The following is a 16,941-nucleotide window of genomic DNA, read 5'->3' on the forward strand; positions in this document are numbered from 1 at the left end:
ATAATCCTATCATAAAGTCTTAACCAACACTTCAACTGTATGTAATATAAATGTTAGTTTACTTTTTGTCAGAAAGTAATTCTGTTTTCCTTTGCTTTACACAGGGGCCAGTATAGAGTTGTCTATTTAACTCCAGAATTCTGTTCAGGGAATCTCTTGTGGCTTCAGCAAATTGACAAAGCAGTTGGTAAGTGCTGATAGTTGATGTGCAAAACCTTTAAAGTTTTCTTTAAGAGCCACTGGAATTCTGCCTCAAATTCAAATGCGTGGTTGGAAGTCCCTTCTGCCACCATTTTCAGTAAAGCAAAGTGATGGACCTCTCTGGTAGGACTGAAGGAGTCAAGGTAGATCACATCACTTTCTAAGGGTGCGAAGCTACCGTATATTCCGGCATATAAGACGACTTTCTAAGGTGTATAAATTGGCGCTGAAGTTGGGGGTCGTCTTATACGCCAAGCTGTCTTATACGTCGGAAATAATGGTAGTTTCCGGTGTATAAGATGACTTTCTAGGACTGCAACTCGGCGCCAAAGTCGGGGATCGTCTTATACGCCGGGTCGCCTTATACACCGGAAAGTACGGTACCTTAAATAACATCACTCCTTTGATTTAACCTAGAATCTTATGTTTCCGAAAACAAAGTAGTATGGTTCATGCAGGCTTAGTTGATAGCATGAAAACATGTAGAAAAAGTCATAGTCTTTGGAAAGCCCATTTAATTATGTTTTGTGTTTATATATTTCTTTTAATAAATGTATGTATGTATATGTATTTATACCTCAACAAGGACTCATGAGGATGCATAATTCTGCTTGTCAGTGATAAACTAGATTTATGGGTATGCAAAAATATCTATATACCCTTCTTATACTATCTCTTCTTTGCACATTAGTACATTGAATTCTGCTTTTCTCTTTAGGTTGTGGCTTCTGAGATTTCACAGGAATTTCTAGCATATTTTCACAGTTTAACTAACTGTGCACAGCATTACAAATCGTTGGCTTTCTGCATTCCTGCAGAATTGTGACAAAAAGAAAAAAAAAGGTTTGCAGAAGTCAGCCACCTAAAGCCACTGGATTGCATGTTTCTCTTAAACCTCTTTTTTGTCGCCTTCAGAATATCTTCCAATTACATGGAAGAATTTTGATGCTGAATACCAGTGGCATGTTTTTTGTTTACCATTTTCAGGCAGAAACACAATAAAACTATAAAACAACAAAATGCTTATTTCTGCTAAGCATTCTCACAAACTTTGAACAGTTTTTCCAGATTACTGGCAGTACAAGTTCCCCTTTAGAACTAATTCAGAACTAATTTTGTGTTGTGTACTTTTTTAAAATAGTTGTGATCAAAGATCATTAAGAAATATCTTTAATTATCTCTTTGCCACAGATAGTGCCTTATTTGTAGAAAAATAGATAATTTGCTTCAGCTCTTAAATGTTCTGCAGACAACTCTGGTCTAAATTCTGAAATGTAAACAAACTATGCAAGACTATTTTTATTTCTATTTAGGCATCACATTAATAGCAGTTGATGAAGCTCATTGTATTTCTGAGTGGGGACATGACTTCAGGGATTCTTTCAGGTCTTTGGGGTTGTTAAAAAAAACCCTTCCTAAGGTAAAAAAAAAAAGATTATTTATTTATAATGATTTTTTTCTGCACTTTAAATGTTTATGTATGTATGTATATATGTGTATATGTGTGCATACAATGAGCATTGGAATTTCTTTGTTGGTTTTCAGCAAGAAATCACAGATAGTTTAAAGGATGGCTAGTTCATCATACTATTCTAGCCTTAGCTATGTATTTTATAGATGTCTTAGACTGACTTGGCTAAATGTTCTGCAGATCTCTTACACATCAACTTTTCATATTGACTAGCCATTGTTTTTATAAATGTTTGTAAGCTGCCCAGAGTTGCCTCTAGATGAGATATACGGCACACAAATTTAATAAACAAACAAGCAAGCAAACAAATAAAAAAACAATCTTCTGCCCTAGATAACTAAACTGTCTTCCGGTTTAAACTATATGGGAATCTGGTTGAATCTATTAACCCAAGAAAAGACCATGGCTACACACGGTGATTAAAGCTAAAAGTAACATCACTGGGTGCTTGGATTCAGTTTGATTTGCAAGAATTAGTGAATATACTCTGTGTGTTTGTGGGACCTTAGTTGTTTATAGTCAAGATTTCCAGGATGTATGCATGCACACTAAATACTGTACTCAAATCAAAGGCTTCCGATAACTTTCCATTGCTTAATTTTGTATTGTCCTATAAAATAATTAGTAAATTCAGTTTTTTATTCTGTCACAGTTTTTTTTTCTTTTTTTTAGGTTCCTATTGTTGCGTTGACTGCAACAGCCAGCCCTTCAATTAGGAAGGATATAATAGACTGTTTGCATTTAAGAACTCCTCACATTACTTGTACCAGTTTTGATCGACCTAATCTATACCTAGAAGTTAGACGAAAATCTGGAAATATAATCCAGGATTTATTGCAGTTCCTCATTCAGAAAGACAAGTAAGCACGTTCTGAGATATATTGACAACTTGTTCTTAACCAGAAGGTTATTTTCATGGAATAAATCTTTTAAACAGTTTTTCGATCCCTGTTTGGCTTATTTGAGGATCAATTATTATCTTTCAGCTTAATCTACCTCAGAAAATGTTCTTAGGAGGACAAACTTAAAGGGAGAATATAGTGTATATGCCAGACAGACATGCAATAAATCAATAAACTAAAGCTTAATTGTGGAGGTTGGAATGGAGCTTGGACATGAAAGAAACAGCAAAAGATGGATTGGCAAACAGGCCTGCTATAAAGGTCTGTTGTGTAAATACAGTGTTACTGAGCATTGCAATCCTTTTCTTTCCACTTTTAAAACATTGATACAGAAGCCAGATTGGGTAGTAAAGCTATATATTCATTTCCTAAATTATATCTGAGCCCCACATGAGCAAGGAATTATTTGTATATTTGTTGGGGAAGATTGACTAAGGTGGTTTGAAGACATCTACAGTCAATATAGTATCTGGTAAGAGTTTAGGTTTTTTCTGCAAGGCATTATGTTTGTGTTCTTGTCAGGATGGAGTTTAAATTGGGGAGAAAATACTATTGAAGTAGAAGGGGTTCAAATTAAATGTTGAATTTGTCAACTTAAATGTTGAAGAGAGAGAGATCGGTGTTACATTATATCATGCCTCTGTGTACGAGGTTTTACATAAACTGTACCCCTTATAGGGGCAAATTAGTTTGTTTTTTTCACATATTTATTGCTAGTCCCATTTTTTCCCCACTTTGCTTTTTGATTATAGTAATACAGCTTGCAGATTTGTTACATTTTAGGCTATCAGGATGATGTCATTAACATGGTGTCTTTTATTGGCGTTCCTTCCTCAGAGTTTAAAACCACACTACTCTTCCAATCTAGTTTCCTTTAATATATATTCTGCATATAGTTTGAATAAGGAAGTGGAAAGTATGCAGCCTTGTTGTACTACTTTGTCAATCTGGAGTCTGTCTGTTTCGCCATGTTCTGTGTGTACTGTGGCTTCCTGACTTGTATATTTATCTTTTATGATTTTAATATTTTTAATCAGAGTCACTTCAAAACAAGATGGGTGGCTAATAAATTTAATAAATAAAATAAATAAAAGTGTAAGTTAGGACAATGAGATGTTCTGAGATTCCTATTTTTTCTGAACACTTCCCACAGCTTGACATGAGTGACACAGCTGAAAGCAAAAAAGAATAAAAAGTAGCAAGCAAAAGAAATAACTAAATAAATAGGGAAATAATAAGGAAAAAATTATTTTCACTAGCACTATTCAACATATCTGATTTCTATCTTTGCAAATCATTGTTTCTTCCACCACAACCATAAATTCTTGACATTGCCAAAAAAGGGCGTGTCCCACATTCAGAAGCTTTCATTTTGTATTCTTCATGTTTTGTATTCTTCACCAGTTCTTTCAATTTTAGTCGTATACAAATTTTGCTCTTAGTTTTATACTTTTGTTCTATGTTTTCAGTTTTATTTCTTTGTCTTAAGCATTCCTTGACCCATGCATAAAGCCATATTTGAAACAGAGTTTTCAGCAGATCTTTACCAAGTAGCATTTTCATTCATTCTTGGGTTTCCAAATGACCTAAAAACTTTTTTGTACTTTGATATTGTTTTGATCCATGCACTGACATCATATAACAGATTAATCATCGCTCTGGATTACATTCCTCAGTATTTTGGATAGTTTCCCCCAACTCTTTCCAAATTCTTTCATTATCATACTTAGTAAAGTTTAGCTTGCAATGATCACCAACCCTATATTGCTATTTTCAAAGAACAATTAAGATGACGTTAGTTTATACTTTCTGACCTTTAGCTTTGCTTTCCTGCATATATTTATCAGTTCTGCTTCATAAAATCAGACTACCTTCATCCATGTTTATTACATCCTTCACCTTTCTTAGTTTCATAGCGTATCTATTTAATGTTTTCATTTGTACTCTTTACATTCATTACAATATATTTCTTCTCTTTCCACTTATTTCTCTTAGATTCCAAGTTGTAATCTTTCATGTATCATAAATCATCCACAGATGGATCTATATGTTTTGATTTCAAGCGACCATCAAATCTTTGTCAATTGAAGCTTCCACATAATGCTTTTTAGTAAAATAAGGAGTAATTTAGTTCTACAAATGCCTTGCAAATATTTAAGTCATATAATTAGTCGGTATTTTTCCCTGTGATATGGAGGGAAAGGAATGGCCTTGAGAGACAGGAGAAAGAGCTGCTGCCAAGGCAACAGTCAGATAAAAGAAACCCAAGTCTGGGGACAGGAATGCAGTTTATGCAAATGTCTCAGACAAGACCCTTCCTAGTTCACCCATAAATAAAGGGAGGGAGGAGGGAGACACTGTTCAGACTTGCAGGATTCTGTTGCTATAACCTTACAATAAAATTAGTGATAGCTGACATGAATTTGGTTTGCTAGTTGGGCCTATTGAAGGCCTGATATGTGAACCTGTGTTTGAGAGAAAGGCAATTTTAAAGTAGGAAAACTGTAAATTGACATTGAGATTTATCATAGAATAATCAGTTTATTAGCTATTCTAAGAATTACTGGAAAAAAAACTTACATTAAAATGATTTCTACTTATTTTTCTAATTTTAGGTCTACATATGAATTTGAGGGCCCCGCCATTGTTTACTGTCAGTCAAGGAAGATTACTGAACAAGTAGCTGCAGAGCTAAGAAAATTAAATCTAGTTTGTGGTATATACCATGCTGGCATGGGAATCAAGGCAAGAAGAGAGGTCCACCACAAATTCATGAGAGATGATATTCAGGTATGGAAGAACTTCACTTGATATCTAGTTTAGGCAAAAAAAAAAAAAAAATGACAGAAGAAGCTTTCCACATTACATATATGGAACAACATAAATATGGGGATCTTGGTGCAAATTGGCGGGAGATAAGAATCACTGGAATTCAAGGTGGGTTGGACTTACAGCTTTGGGGGCACGAAGGAACTCGAGACTGATGATGCGTTTGATTCACACACATCCCCCCCCGCCTTGGGCTGAGCCTGGTCATCTCCTACAGGGACCAATTATTATAAAAAAAATGTGTAATTAACATCACTGGATGTGTTTTTCTAGAGGATGAAACATTTGGAGACACTTTAATTTGGATTCTTGTTCTCAGCAGTGGCATTTTAACATATGTATTGGGTTTAGTAAATAATATAAATGACCTGGAATTGAAACATTGTATTTCTAAGCTGAGTCTGACAAAACATTGACAAATCATAGTATAAAAATACCTTATGCAGATCAAACATTAACACTGAAAACTGTATTAGTATTGAAATGAATGTAATATTGATATTGGGGATTTTGGTTATTTTCTCCAGTGTATGGTCGCTACTATAGCCTTTGGAATGGGCATTAATAAAGCAGACATTCGGACAGTTATACATTATGGAGCCCCAAAGGAAATGGAATCATACTACCAGGAAATTGGAAGGGCTGGCCGTGATGGGCTTCCAGCCTCTTGCTATGTATTGTGGACTCCAGCCGATATGAACTTCAATAGGTATTTGCAATTCTGGCTTGCTTTGTATGTATAAATACTAAAATAATAGATATAAAACCATACTGAGTATTTTAAACATTTGCAGGTAGCCATTGTTTAGTGATTGCTTTGTTTAGTGACTGTTCACAATTTTGAATGTGATGAAAAAGTAATATTGTGACCAATACTCATATTTACGCCATTGGCAGATTTGTAAAGCAGATGAAAGCTGAAAGCTGAAGTAAGACCGTACACACAGTTGCAGTTTCACTTAGTGACTGCTTCACTTAACAACTGGGTGGCCATCCCAATTCTAGTCACTAAATGAGGACTACCCATACATAAAAGTTGGTTGGCCATGTTTAATATTTCATTGATGTTTGAATTTTACAAATTCAAATTATGAGTTACTATAGCTCTATCTATAATTAATTTCCCATATATTAGACCTGCACAGTGAGGAAAACAACAGTGAGCGTTTTCTAGTATTTTAAAAATGTGATACATACAGTGATTGCCATGGATGTTTTTTTTCCTATATTGATCTTTAATACATCAAAGTTTGGCCCATATGCCTTGTAGCATATTACAATCTGTCATGTTGTGAGTCATTCAGGATCTTAACAACGCAACAACATTGTATTCAAGCAGAAATGCACTCTTCGCTCATATATTAAGTAAGTTTTATAGCTTCTTCATTAGCAAGCCTTATTTTCACATTTCTCCAGTTGTACTATCTAATTGTACAGCCCTATCCTTTTTTAAAGCATTCTCACATACTTTGTGTCTTTTCATATTTTTCCCTTGATACTAAATCTTAGGAATCATTTGAATTCTACTACTTGACATATCATACTCCTTCCCATAAAAATCACCAATATATGTTCCTGAGTGTGTTCCCATTTCGTTTTCATTCCAGATCATTTCATAAATTTAATTCTTAATTCCATTGAACTTGTGAAAACTCCTTTTTTCAGTCTTTTTCACCCACATCCAAATGTTTTTATTTCAGTGGAAATTACTCTCTTTTAATCTTAATTTTGTGACTGCTTTTTGCGCAAGTGCATCTTTCTTTGCTTATACCTTATATCGTATTATTATTTTAGCATTTTTGTAATTTTATATGTATTTTTTTCATCCAGAGATTCTTTTTCTACTAAACATTGTAGAATGAGATATTAATGAGGTATGAAACTAAGCAGTTTTACACCTCATTAACATAGCTCCTTACATTCCTGTAGCATTCATAATTAATTTTTGTGGCTCAAGTAGCTTCCATTTCTCTTTCTGTTCATTCTAATGAGTTTTTTCTGTAGTTCAGATACCATTAAAATATGATTTATAGAACATAGCTAATTTAACCATTAGTGGCTATGAATCTGTGGTCAGAAACAGTAGATCTTTGACAAGTGGACACTTTATTCTTGACACTATGAAATAATAATCTGTCCTTTGTTCAGAGCCTCTTATATTTCTATCCTTTACTAATTAACTTAATCATAAACAATAACAATTAGACTTTTAAATTTATATTTATTCTTTTCCCATGAATGGGGAAGAATATGCCATAAATGGACTTCAGTTTAAAATATATATTTAAAATAAACTACCATTATTTTAAGTTTCACAAATGTACAACATAATCTGTTTTTCTTTCCTTCATTTCATTTCTTAATTCATGCTCTTTATTATTTATCCCTCTCTTTTTTCAAGTCACAATCTTCCATGTGCTATGATCACCAGTAGATGGGCCCATAAATATTAACCCCTTGCACCCAGTGGTGGGATTCAAATATGTGAACAACCGGTTTTCTGTGTGGATGCTGCTTCTGGAAGTCCATTCTGGCCTGGGCTGCTGAAAAAATCAGATGAATTACCAGTATTTCAGGTTTTTTTTTATTCTTTTTCTTTTTAAGACATCTAATCAGTGAGATACGTAATGAAACCTTTCGCCTGTACAAACTGAAGATGATGGCCAAGATTGAGAAATATCTAAGCTTAAACAGCTGCAGGCGAAGGTAAGTGTTTATGTTGTATATTTTAGCAAGGGACAAACAGTAGTTTTCGGTAAAGCTAAGTGAAATTTTGAAAAATCATAGAGGATTCTGGTGGATTTTTGCACTAGTACCATCAGTTTCATACTTTGAAAAAAGTATGTCTGTCTCAGGATGATTCAAGGACAAATAATTAGCTCCTATGTGAATTAATTAATGATGATGATTTCAGCTCATTGTTTTCTTCAATGAATTTAACATGTACATTCTTGTTCTTTTATTTAATTCCCAACGTTCTCTTGGGCAGAATCATCTTGTCTCATTTTGAAGACAAACAACTCCGAAAGGCATCGACAGGCATCATGGGAACAGGAAAATGTTGTGATAATTGCAGATCAAGGTAAATGTTGCACCCAAAAGATTTAAAGTTTGGAACCATCTTCCCTCAGCAGATAAAGGGATAATGGCTCTCTGCTAATGAAGTATGCTTTAAAAATCATTACTTTTAACATAAAGAATGTATCAATATATGGTATGCCATTCAGTCATTCACTGCCAAAAACTAATTCACAGAATATAATTTTATTTTAGTTTCACTATTGTCATTTTACATTTATAATCTAAAGAATAGATTTTTCTCTATTTTATTCTCACAATAAATCTGTGCGATTGGTTAACATAAGTCAGAGCCAGAATTATCTAGGGATTTTCATAGATGAAAATTGTTGAACCCATATTGCTGTTATCTCATCTGACATTGGGTCACCTACCCCATTTCATTCAAGCTAAAGTGCTTGGATTTCCTAATTTAGGGGAAATGCAGCTGAGGTACAAGAGACCAGAGAGAAAACAAGATAAAAGTTTGTGAGGCTGCCTCAATTAAACCAGTCAGGCCTGGCAACCATCAATCCATGTATTAATAGCTTTAGAATTAGAATATTGCAAAATGTTCAGTTTGAAGTGTCCAGATGCTTTCATTGGCACGGAATGAAGTGAGTGGACATTCAACCAGTGCAAAATCACTGGGTCCATACCCTGCCCGGATTGAAATATCATTACCTGATTTTCAATTGTTAGTGCTTCACTATTTACAGCCCTGAGTGCTTTAGGCTTTGTTGTTTGAGAGACAAGCAGAGATCGGTTTGGAAACCATTGGGCAACATTCTGCATCACTGCAATCATGGGGCAGAAGGAATTTTTTTATTATTACATGAATGTATGAGTAGGAATGAGATGAGAATTAAAAAAAAGTGATTGGGCTATTTGGAGACTAGTGACAAATATGAAAGATGTCTGCTTATAAAAATGTCTGCCTTCAACAATTTAACCATGATCTAAGAGCGATGAGACATTTAAATGTTTATGTGCATATGTGTGTGCGTTTGTGTTTGAGGGCAAATTGAATAAAATTTAACATTTGAACTTAGAAATAGAAAATATAGTAATAATATTCTTTTTCCCCCCAAAATTTTATTTATAATACAGTTAAAAGAAACATTGGATATAACGTGATATTCCAGTATATACATTCTTATCAAATTATTCCACATTTTACAATCAATTCTTCATCTCTGAATATACATTTAAATTTTATATACAATACTTAATCTATTTCTCTATTTGCTAACCTAAAATTACATATATTTCTATCTTAATGCTAGCCTATAATCCCAACCGTCCTCCTCAAATCCCTCCAGCAGTAAAATTTATCCCAGGTTTCAAAATAAACTGATCTACATTTGTCTTTCAATACCATTGTGAGCCTGTCCATTTCCGCACATGATAATATTTTATATAGTGTCTCTTCCCCTGTGGGAATTTCTTTGCTCTTCCATTTTTGTGCAAACGCTAGCCTAGCTGCAGTCAAAATATATAACAACAAATAGATTGTTCCCTTATTGTATTTCTGTGTAGTTATTCCCAACAGGAAAAGTTCAGGTTTTAATTCTAAGTCCAACATTAATATATCTTTCAGCCATCTTCGTATCCTATTCCAATACTCACAAGCTTTTGAGCATTCCCACCACACACACACATATATATAGTAATAATATTCTTAAGGATAAAAGGGAAATGAGAGAACATTGAAAACTGTAGAGAAAGATAATGGGAAAGATAATGATGCATCAACAAATGAAATTGAAACAAATATACTAATGTCCATAAAAAATGATGAAAAGGGAGTCATAGTATTGTGAGAATATTGAAAAACATAAGATTGAAAGCATTTTACTAATACTGTTGTACCAGGAAGCATAAATAGGATAAAGACTAATTTGGCCATTGACTTCAATCTTTAGAAAAGAAGTATTTTCTAGGATGCTTTTTGAATCATGCGAGCTTGTAATGCTCATGATTTGACTGTGTGTACATGTAGAAAAAAAATGAGAAATATATTCCCTCCCCCCCCCAATTTTTTGGTACCAGTTATAAACAATGTATACATTTTTGTGCACTTCTAGGAACATTCGTTTTGCCCCGGTAATTGACACTCAGGACAGTTTTGAAGATTTTGGTCAGCAAGCATACAAACTGATGTCTGCAATATGTGCTTTAAATGAGAGATTTGGCATGGGGGTTCCCATACTGTTTCTGAGAGGATCTGTAAGTATGGTAAATTGATTGAAATTTGGTAATGCTATTTGCATGGTAATGGGGCAAATGGTGGGTCTGGGAGTGCCAGCATTCTAGGGTCTTCTAATTCTTATTGTCAATTCAGTACTATTCATTACATATGAAAGAACAAGCTCTGTGCTACTTATTGTGGTAACAGAAAGTTTGTGAGCTAAAGGCCACCTGTTAGATTGTGTCCTATTTCATTCCTCTATTTGCTAAATATTCACAAACTTTCTTTCACAATTTTGCGCATTCTGTAGAGCTTTCCTGTTTGACTAAACATTGTTTTAATATTAATAAGGTAAATACAATTTATGTTTTACTTTTCACCTTTTTATCTGCCCTGTCCTAGGAAGATTAAATGAAATAAGGCCATCATCTCTCATGTCCTCTCTTGGCATTCCATAATCCAGCATTCCCCCCCCCCCGTGGGCAGTGGGCATAGTTTCAAATAAAACCCTCTGCAACAATTTCCTGCCAATTTTCTTTTCTAAAAATATTTTGTATGACTGAGGGCCCTTTCTATTTTGCAGTACTAAAAATGTATAAAAATCACTTTGAATATCAGAAAGTGGTATGGCAGTATTTCCTTCTATTAGTTAAGGTAGGTAATTCAGTGTGTATGAAATTGGCTATTTTAAGAGCTATTCACTGTTTCATTCAACTGACATTGAAAAATGCCTTAGGAAAAGAATTAATTTTCAGTTCATCTTCTGTATTAACTGTAGAATATGTGAGAAAATTTCTTCTGCTGTTATGGTTTAATAAATTCTTTAGCCATTTTTCTAATTATTATAAAAGGAGAGTATACTCTTTTTGCTTTTTATGGTTTACTGCATATTTATTGTAATTAACAGTATTTCAGCTGTAGAGGTCTAATATTCTATGTACCTTTTATTTCAATGTGTAACAAGTATCTAATGGTTTGGTAATAATATTAAGATGGTTAGAAATGTCCTTTATTAAGCATACTTCCAGATATAAATAGTTTACTTTATACCACATTCACCCATAGTTGGTGAAGAATTGTTTTATTATAAGCTTTGTTCAACCTAGTAGACTTTGGGTAAAAATAAGCACAGGTGTGTTCCTAAACAGATTTCAAGTGAGTCACCAGAGAGATCAGATTTCACCTGTTATTTGAAATTTGAATCCATCTTCAGTGGTGATCAAATTCTCCTGGGAACTTTCAAATTAAAAAGTTGCCTCAACTGAAATCTTACACTATCCCTATTAAAACAAAGGAAGGTTTTAAACTTTCAAAATATGACTTCTGCAGTTGTGAGGTTTTTGTTGTTGTTGTTTCATTTTGAGGTTGCCAGTTTCCAACACTTTGTGTCTGTGGACACGTGAAATGATGCATCCTATTCTATTACTTTAAAAGGCCCCAAACTGGGTTATAAACCAGAGCAAAAGTAAAAATAATGAAACAAGGCCAAGAGAAACATATTAACAGAGAAAATAATAACTACATGAAAGTGATACTCATTTGGCATCTCTCCAGCAACTAAATGCTCTTTGTTCCTGCAGAAACATCTAATGAAGGTAGAAAGGAAAGAATTTGTCATGCCCAATGCATAGCCTGATCAAAGTCTGCTCTTAGAGCAGTTGGAGAGATGGTGCAAAGGATTGATGGGAGAATAGGTCATCAAACATACCTAGCTCTCACTACTGCTTTTTAACATTTCCTCAGTAGGTTACCAATAGGATATAACCCATACAAAACATGAAAGAACATTAATATACTTTGCCCATACCTAAGAGATACTGGAAACTTCAAGTCAAAGTGATATACTTTCTGAAAATGAAATTTAGGTCATGATTTCAAATGCCTATAACACATAAATTAACATTTTTAGAAGGGGGGAAGGGAGAAAGAATAATGTGGCATTTGTAATAGTCTACAAATTACCAAAGGGATTTTTATAGTGAAAATGTTGCAGTACAACGTTGCTTCTGGTAGCAGGATTGAGATATATACCATACTGTCCTGGCCCAAAGACATTAGCAATGTCATTAACAGTCCAGGCAATGAAATGAAGAGAGGCACATGGGGTTGAATAGACAACGTATTTGCCCCAGTTCAGTCCAAAGTCTGAGATGCAGAACGTTCTTTACCTGGATACAGTTGAGTAGGCAACTGAAGATTTGAGTCTTCCATTCCAGGCAGTATCAACATAAACATATAAACCTTTGTGCAACTCCTTTTTCCAATAGGACTGTAATATAGAGTCCTTTTATTATATTTTTTCTCACATCTATCATACTGATTCTCCTTGAACAGGCAGTCATTTTCTGTATGCATATTTCCTAATGGGGTAATGGAAAGGCTGCATTGTTAAGTAATGGTATAGAGTTGTGCAGAAGCAATATAGACTCGGGTCTTTTAAAAACTGTATTCTTGGGTATATTACTAGCTTTTTTTTTCTTTTAAATCAGTCTTCTCAGCGTCTCCCAGACAGATTCCGGACTTACGCTCTGTTTGGAAGTGGGAAGGATTGGCCAGAGCACTCATGGAAGGCGTTGGGCCGACGTCTCATATTTGAGGGTTTTCTTAAAGAAGTTTCTGGTCAAAACAAGTTTTCAGTCATGTGCATGCTTACTGAGAAGGTAGGTTTGTGGTCATCAGACAAGGTGCTCAGTTAAGTGACAACTGGGGGAATCAATGTATTAAGTAATTTGTTTTGCTCTCAGGGTAAAGATTGGCTCAGTAAATCAAGAAAAGAGCAGAGGCAAAGTCTTTTACTTCTGTCTGATGAGGAACTATTCTTAAAGAAATCTACTCCAAGGTGATTATGTCTTCTGATTCTGAAGTGTGTGCAGTGCAAGTCATATTTTCAGTCTGTCTGGGAGATCTTTTCTGTTTCTAGACTAGTCAAAATTTCTGGATTCCACAATTCCCAGAATCCTTTGCCAGCCAAAGAAATGTATTTTGTGCTTTCAAATCTCTGGATATTTAGGGTTGAATGCTTTTCCAAGGCTGATAGTTCAGAATTAGTTTCCATTTGTAAATTCTGTGATAAAACATTAGGTAGTCTAAGTAGCTGCCACTTGCTTTAACATGTTTAGCCATATATTGTGTGAAAGTAGTACATTTAAACCCATAGCTCTTTTGACTGTGTATATGCAGAATTGGTTTGATTGAAACCTTCTGTTTTTCTGTTTTGAGCTCAGAATGGCTTTTGTGTTTTGAGCTTTGCACTTGCTTCCAAGTTGCTTGAAATAGTATGCTTCAAATTTGGAATTACTCGAATCGGAATGCTTTGCACAGCAGTAATGTTTACTGTGGGATTAGGTTTTGCTTTCAGGATGCCTAAACTCCCTTATCATCCCCTTTGCAGTTATAAACAAATCTTTACAGAAGGAGGACATGTTTCCAGTGCTGGATTGCCTCAGTCAACATTGAAGAAACAGGTTTGTGTTATTGTATTAAGTGAAAGCGATATTATATCTTAGTTAGAGTCAGTAACAGCACAAATAGCATAGAGCAGGGTATCAAACTACCGGCCCGTGGGCTGGTTTCATCACCCCATTGCCAGCAATGCAAAAAGAGTCGCGATATGTCGTAACATGTCATGTGACGTAGCGAGTTTGACACCAGTGGCATAGAGTATACATAACAGATCTATCAGCCCTCATTAACAGAGGACTCATTGTTAGACAAGTTCCATATGGGAACCAAATTTAGAAATGATTGAAAGAGCTACTCTGAAACTACTGTATTTTCTTGATAGCTAGATGTGTCCTATTCCAGTTGGAGGAAAAATCTATCAGCATAAATTAATCAATTGAAATCAATGTTCAGGAATCTGTCGTCTGTCAAATCTGTTGTTAATTTTGAGTTAAAATTGATGCTACCTAGTAAAATGAACCATAGCTCTGAAAGATAACTGTTGAAAGAAGAAATGTTACTTGTGATAAAAGAAAGTAAACAACAAAGTTCTTGTGAAATTCATTACAGAACAATGTTTCATTATAAAATCAGGACTGAGCCTATATTACAACTCTGCATAGCTCAGAGCAAGCAATAATGAGAACATAAAGGAAATAATTAAAAAGCAACAGCCAACATTTCCCAATCACCGGGCTATAGCCTCACTTGATCACAGTGCTTGAGGAAAGAACCAGCTTTTTAAGGCTTTCCAAAAGAAAGAATTGAGGCCTGCTGGATCTCGGAGAGGGGAGGAAGGATATTTTTCAGGGCAGGCATCAGAAAGCCAGATGAAATGGTACAAAATCCAGTTGGTCTAATGAAAGTATTTGTACATGCTTATCTATTTCTGCTTCCTCGATAAAAGGAGTGGAAAAATTAATAACATGTCGTAATAAGAATTTGCACTCAGAAATTTAAACTGGTTAGGTTCTGAAATGATGCTGGCTTTCAAATCTTACTCAAGAAATCAAGAGCTGAGAATAGGCCTGCTTGCTTGCCTCTTTTCCTTCCCTAGCAAATTTTATTTTCTCAATCTAAGCAATGTATGGATACGGATATCAAGACAAAGGAGTTTCCATCTAACCAGAATTTGATAAATTACTGGTCCTTACGAAAGAAGCCCTAATTAAGAATGAACTAACTCTTCACTGCAATTGAAATTGAAGTAGATTAGGTTTGGGAGAAGGATCTCTAGATTCCTGGGGCTGCTTCCTTCCTTCTGTATTTTGGCTCAGATGATGCCAAAAATGGCTACATTGGCATTTTTGCTCACCTGTAATATAATTAGCTTCATATTATCTTATTTAGTTCAGTATTATCTTGACATTTCTCCATTCTTCAGAGTTAATGCTTCCTGTTATTGAAACCTGAGCAAACTGTAGTAATATGATTTATTCCAGTGGTTTCCAACCTTTTCTATACCCCGTACCCCTAGAACGCTTCTCATATATTCTCACACTCCTTACAAAAGTTCGAAATAACGGCAACGAATTATGCATATACACTATAATTTTTAAAACCCAAGTTTTTGCACCCCCTGGAATATCATCTCGCACCCCTGATTTATTCTAAACCTATTAAATTACTTGTAAAATTATATATTTAAAAAACTTTTGTATTAAATGTATTCAAAAGACATTATAAGGATATCCATTTTTTCTTTTTTTCTTTTATGTTACTGAAGAACACTTCTCTGCATAAAATGTTTTCCTATTCGGAAGTTAGTAAGATGTCCAGCTGGAGTAGACTTTCAGATAAAAGGTATTTCTGAAAGTAATATTAGTATGTTGGGGGTTTTTTTGGTGGCTTTTTTGTATCTCTTTATATTAATGTTTGTTGAGATTTTTGGGTGGATAGAAGTTGTTTGTGGAACTCTTTATTTGGAATGCTCTATAATAGCTTTGTACGATATTTGCTGGTGCTACTGTCACCAATTTAAATTTAGGAATTGTTTTTTCACTTAAAATCTTTAAAATGTGGCAATTTTTCCAGAGAAACAAAACATGTAGATGCCTTTTGGAAAGATTAATAGCAGAGTCTGTTCCTCCAGCTTGTGCCATAAGCATGTCTTTCATACTCGATCCAATAAGCATTTCACAAGGCTTTTGGTCCCTGTATTCATTGGCTCCTTTAGAAAAATGCAAGCATTTGTGTTCTTTTATTATTTGTCAGTTACTACATATACTGGCTGAACAGAAGTTTTAACTATTTTTCTTTCAATAGTAGTGCCTCTGTGCAGTTGTCACTGCCTAGTACTCCTCTGAATGCTACAGAAACTGCTATATCTGAAAGGGAGAAGGAATTGCAGGTTAGTATGCCAAGTATTTGGTGATTAGATTCATATGAGAACCAGGTTTCTTTCATGATTATAGAAATCATAATGAATGGACTGATTTAGTTTTAATCAAAGTGAAAACTAAATCATACCTCACTGGGCATTTGTTGGTCCCTGCTTCTTTTGTCGAAATGCAGAAAATATTATTACACTGTTGTGCTATGAATTCTGTTTTGGAAGTTTGTTGCAATATCGTGGCACAGATATAAAGGGACTTGCTTTCATCATGCTGATCTGTTTGACTCCCTCAGACCGGCATCTGTGTAAAACCTAGTTTAGAAGAGAAGAGAGTAATGTTATTGATTCTGGATGATGTACCCACATCTAAGAAAGATAGTTTGGCACAGTGGTTAAAGGCATCAGGCTAAAAACTGAGACTGTGAATTCTAGTCCTACTTGAAGCATGAAACCATTTGGTTGACCTTGGACCCATCACTCCCTCTTAGTTGTAGGAAGAAGGATAAAACACTTT

The 16,941-nt window shown here is 34.6% G+C and overlaps 1 protein-coding gene across 6 annotated transcripts in view; it reads left to right on the forward strand.

The window, feature by feature from the left end:
- The window catches only part of WRN (WRN RecQ like helicase), a 58,168-nt gene that overhangs the window by 25,870 nt on the left and 15,357 nt on the right, over positions 1–16,941 (forward strand). For 5 of the 6 annotated variants that reach the window (XM_039333737.1, XM_039333735.1, XM_039333736.1 and 2 more), the window contains 13 exons: positions 105–187; positions 1,515–1,621; positions 2,345–2,532; positions 5,190–5,364; positions 5,931–6,112; positions 8,008–8,109; positions 8,393–8,485; positions 10,548–10,689; positions 13,141–13,311; positions 13,396–13,490; positions 14,043–14,115; positions 15,819–15,895; positions 16,358–16,442. In XM_039333737.1, the coding sequence (XP_039189671.1) occupies positions 105–187; positions 1,515–1,621; positions 2,345–2,532; positions 5,190–5,364; positions 5,931–6,112; positions 8,008–8,109; positions 8,393–8,485; positions 10,548–10,689; positions 13,141–13,311; positions 13,396–13,490; positions 14,043–14,115; positions 15,819–15,895; positions 16,358–16,442 (1,573 nt within the window). The remainder of the gene's footprint in view (positions 1–104; positions 188–1,514; positions 1,622–2,344; positions 2,533–5,189; positions 5,365–5,930; positions 6,113–8,007; positions 8,110–8,392; positions 8,486–10,547; positions 10,690–13,140; positions 13,312–13,395; positions 13,491–14,042; positions 14,116–15,818; positions 15,896–16,357; positions 16,443–16,941) is intronic. The other variant, XM_039333738.1, reaches the window with a different exon arrangement.

The sequence above is a fragment of the Crotalus tigris genome, unplaced genomic scaffold (genome assembly GCF_016545835.1).
Source record: "Crotalus tigris isolate CLP2741 ecotype Arizona unplaced genomic scaffold, ASM1654583v1 scf7180000024506.7606697, whole genome shotgun sequence".
Lineage (NCBI taxonomy): Eukaryota > Metazoa > Chordata > Lepidosauria > Squamata > Viperidae > Crotalus > Crotalus tigris.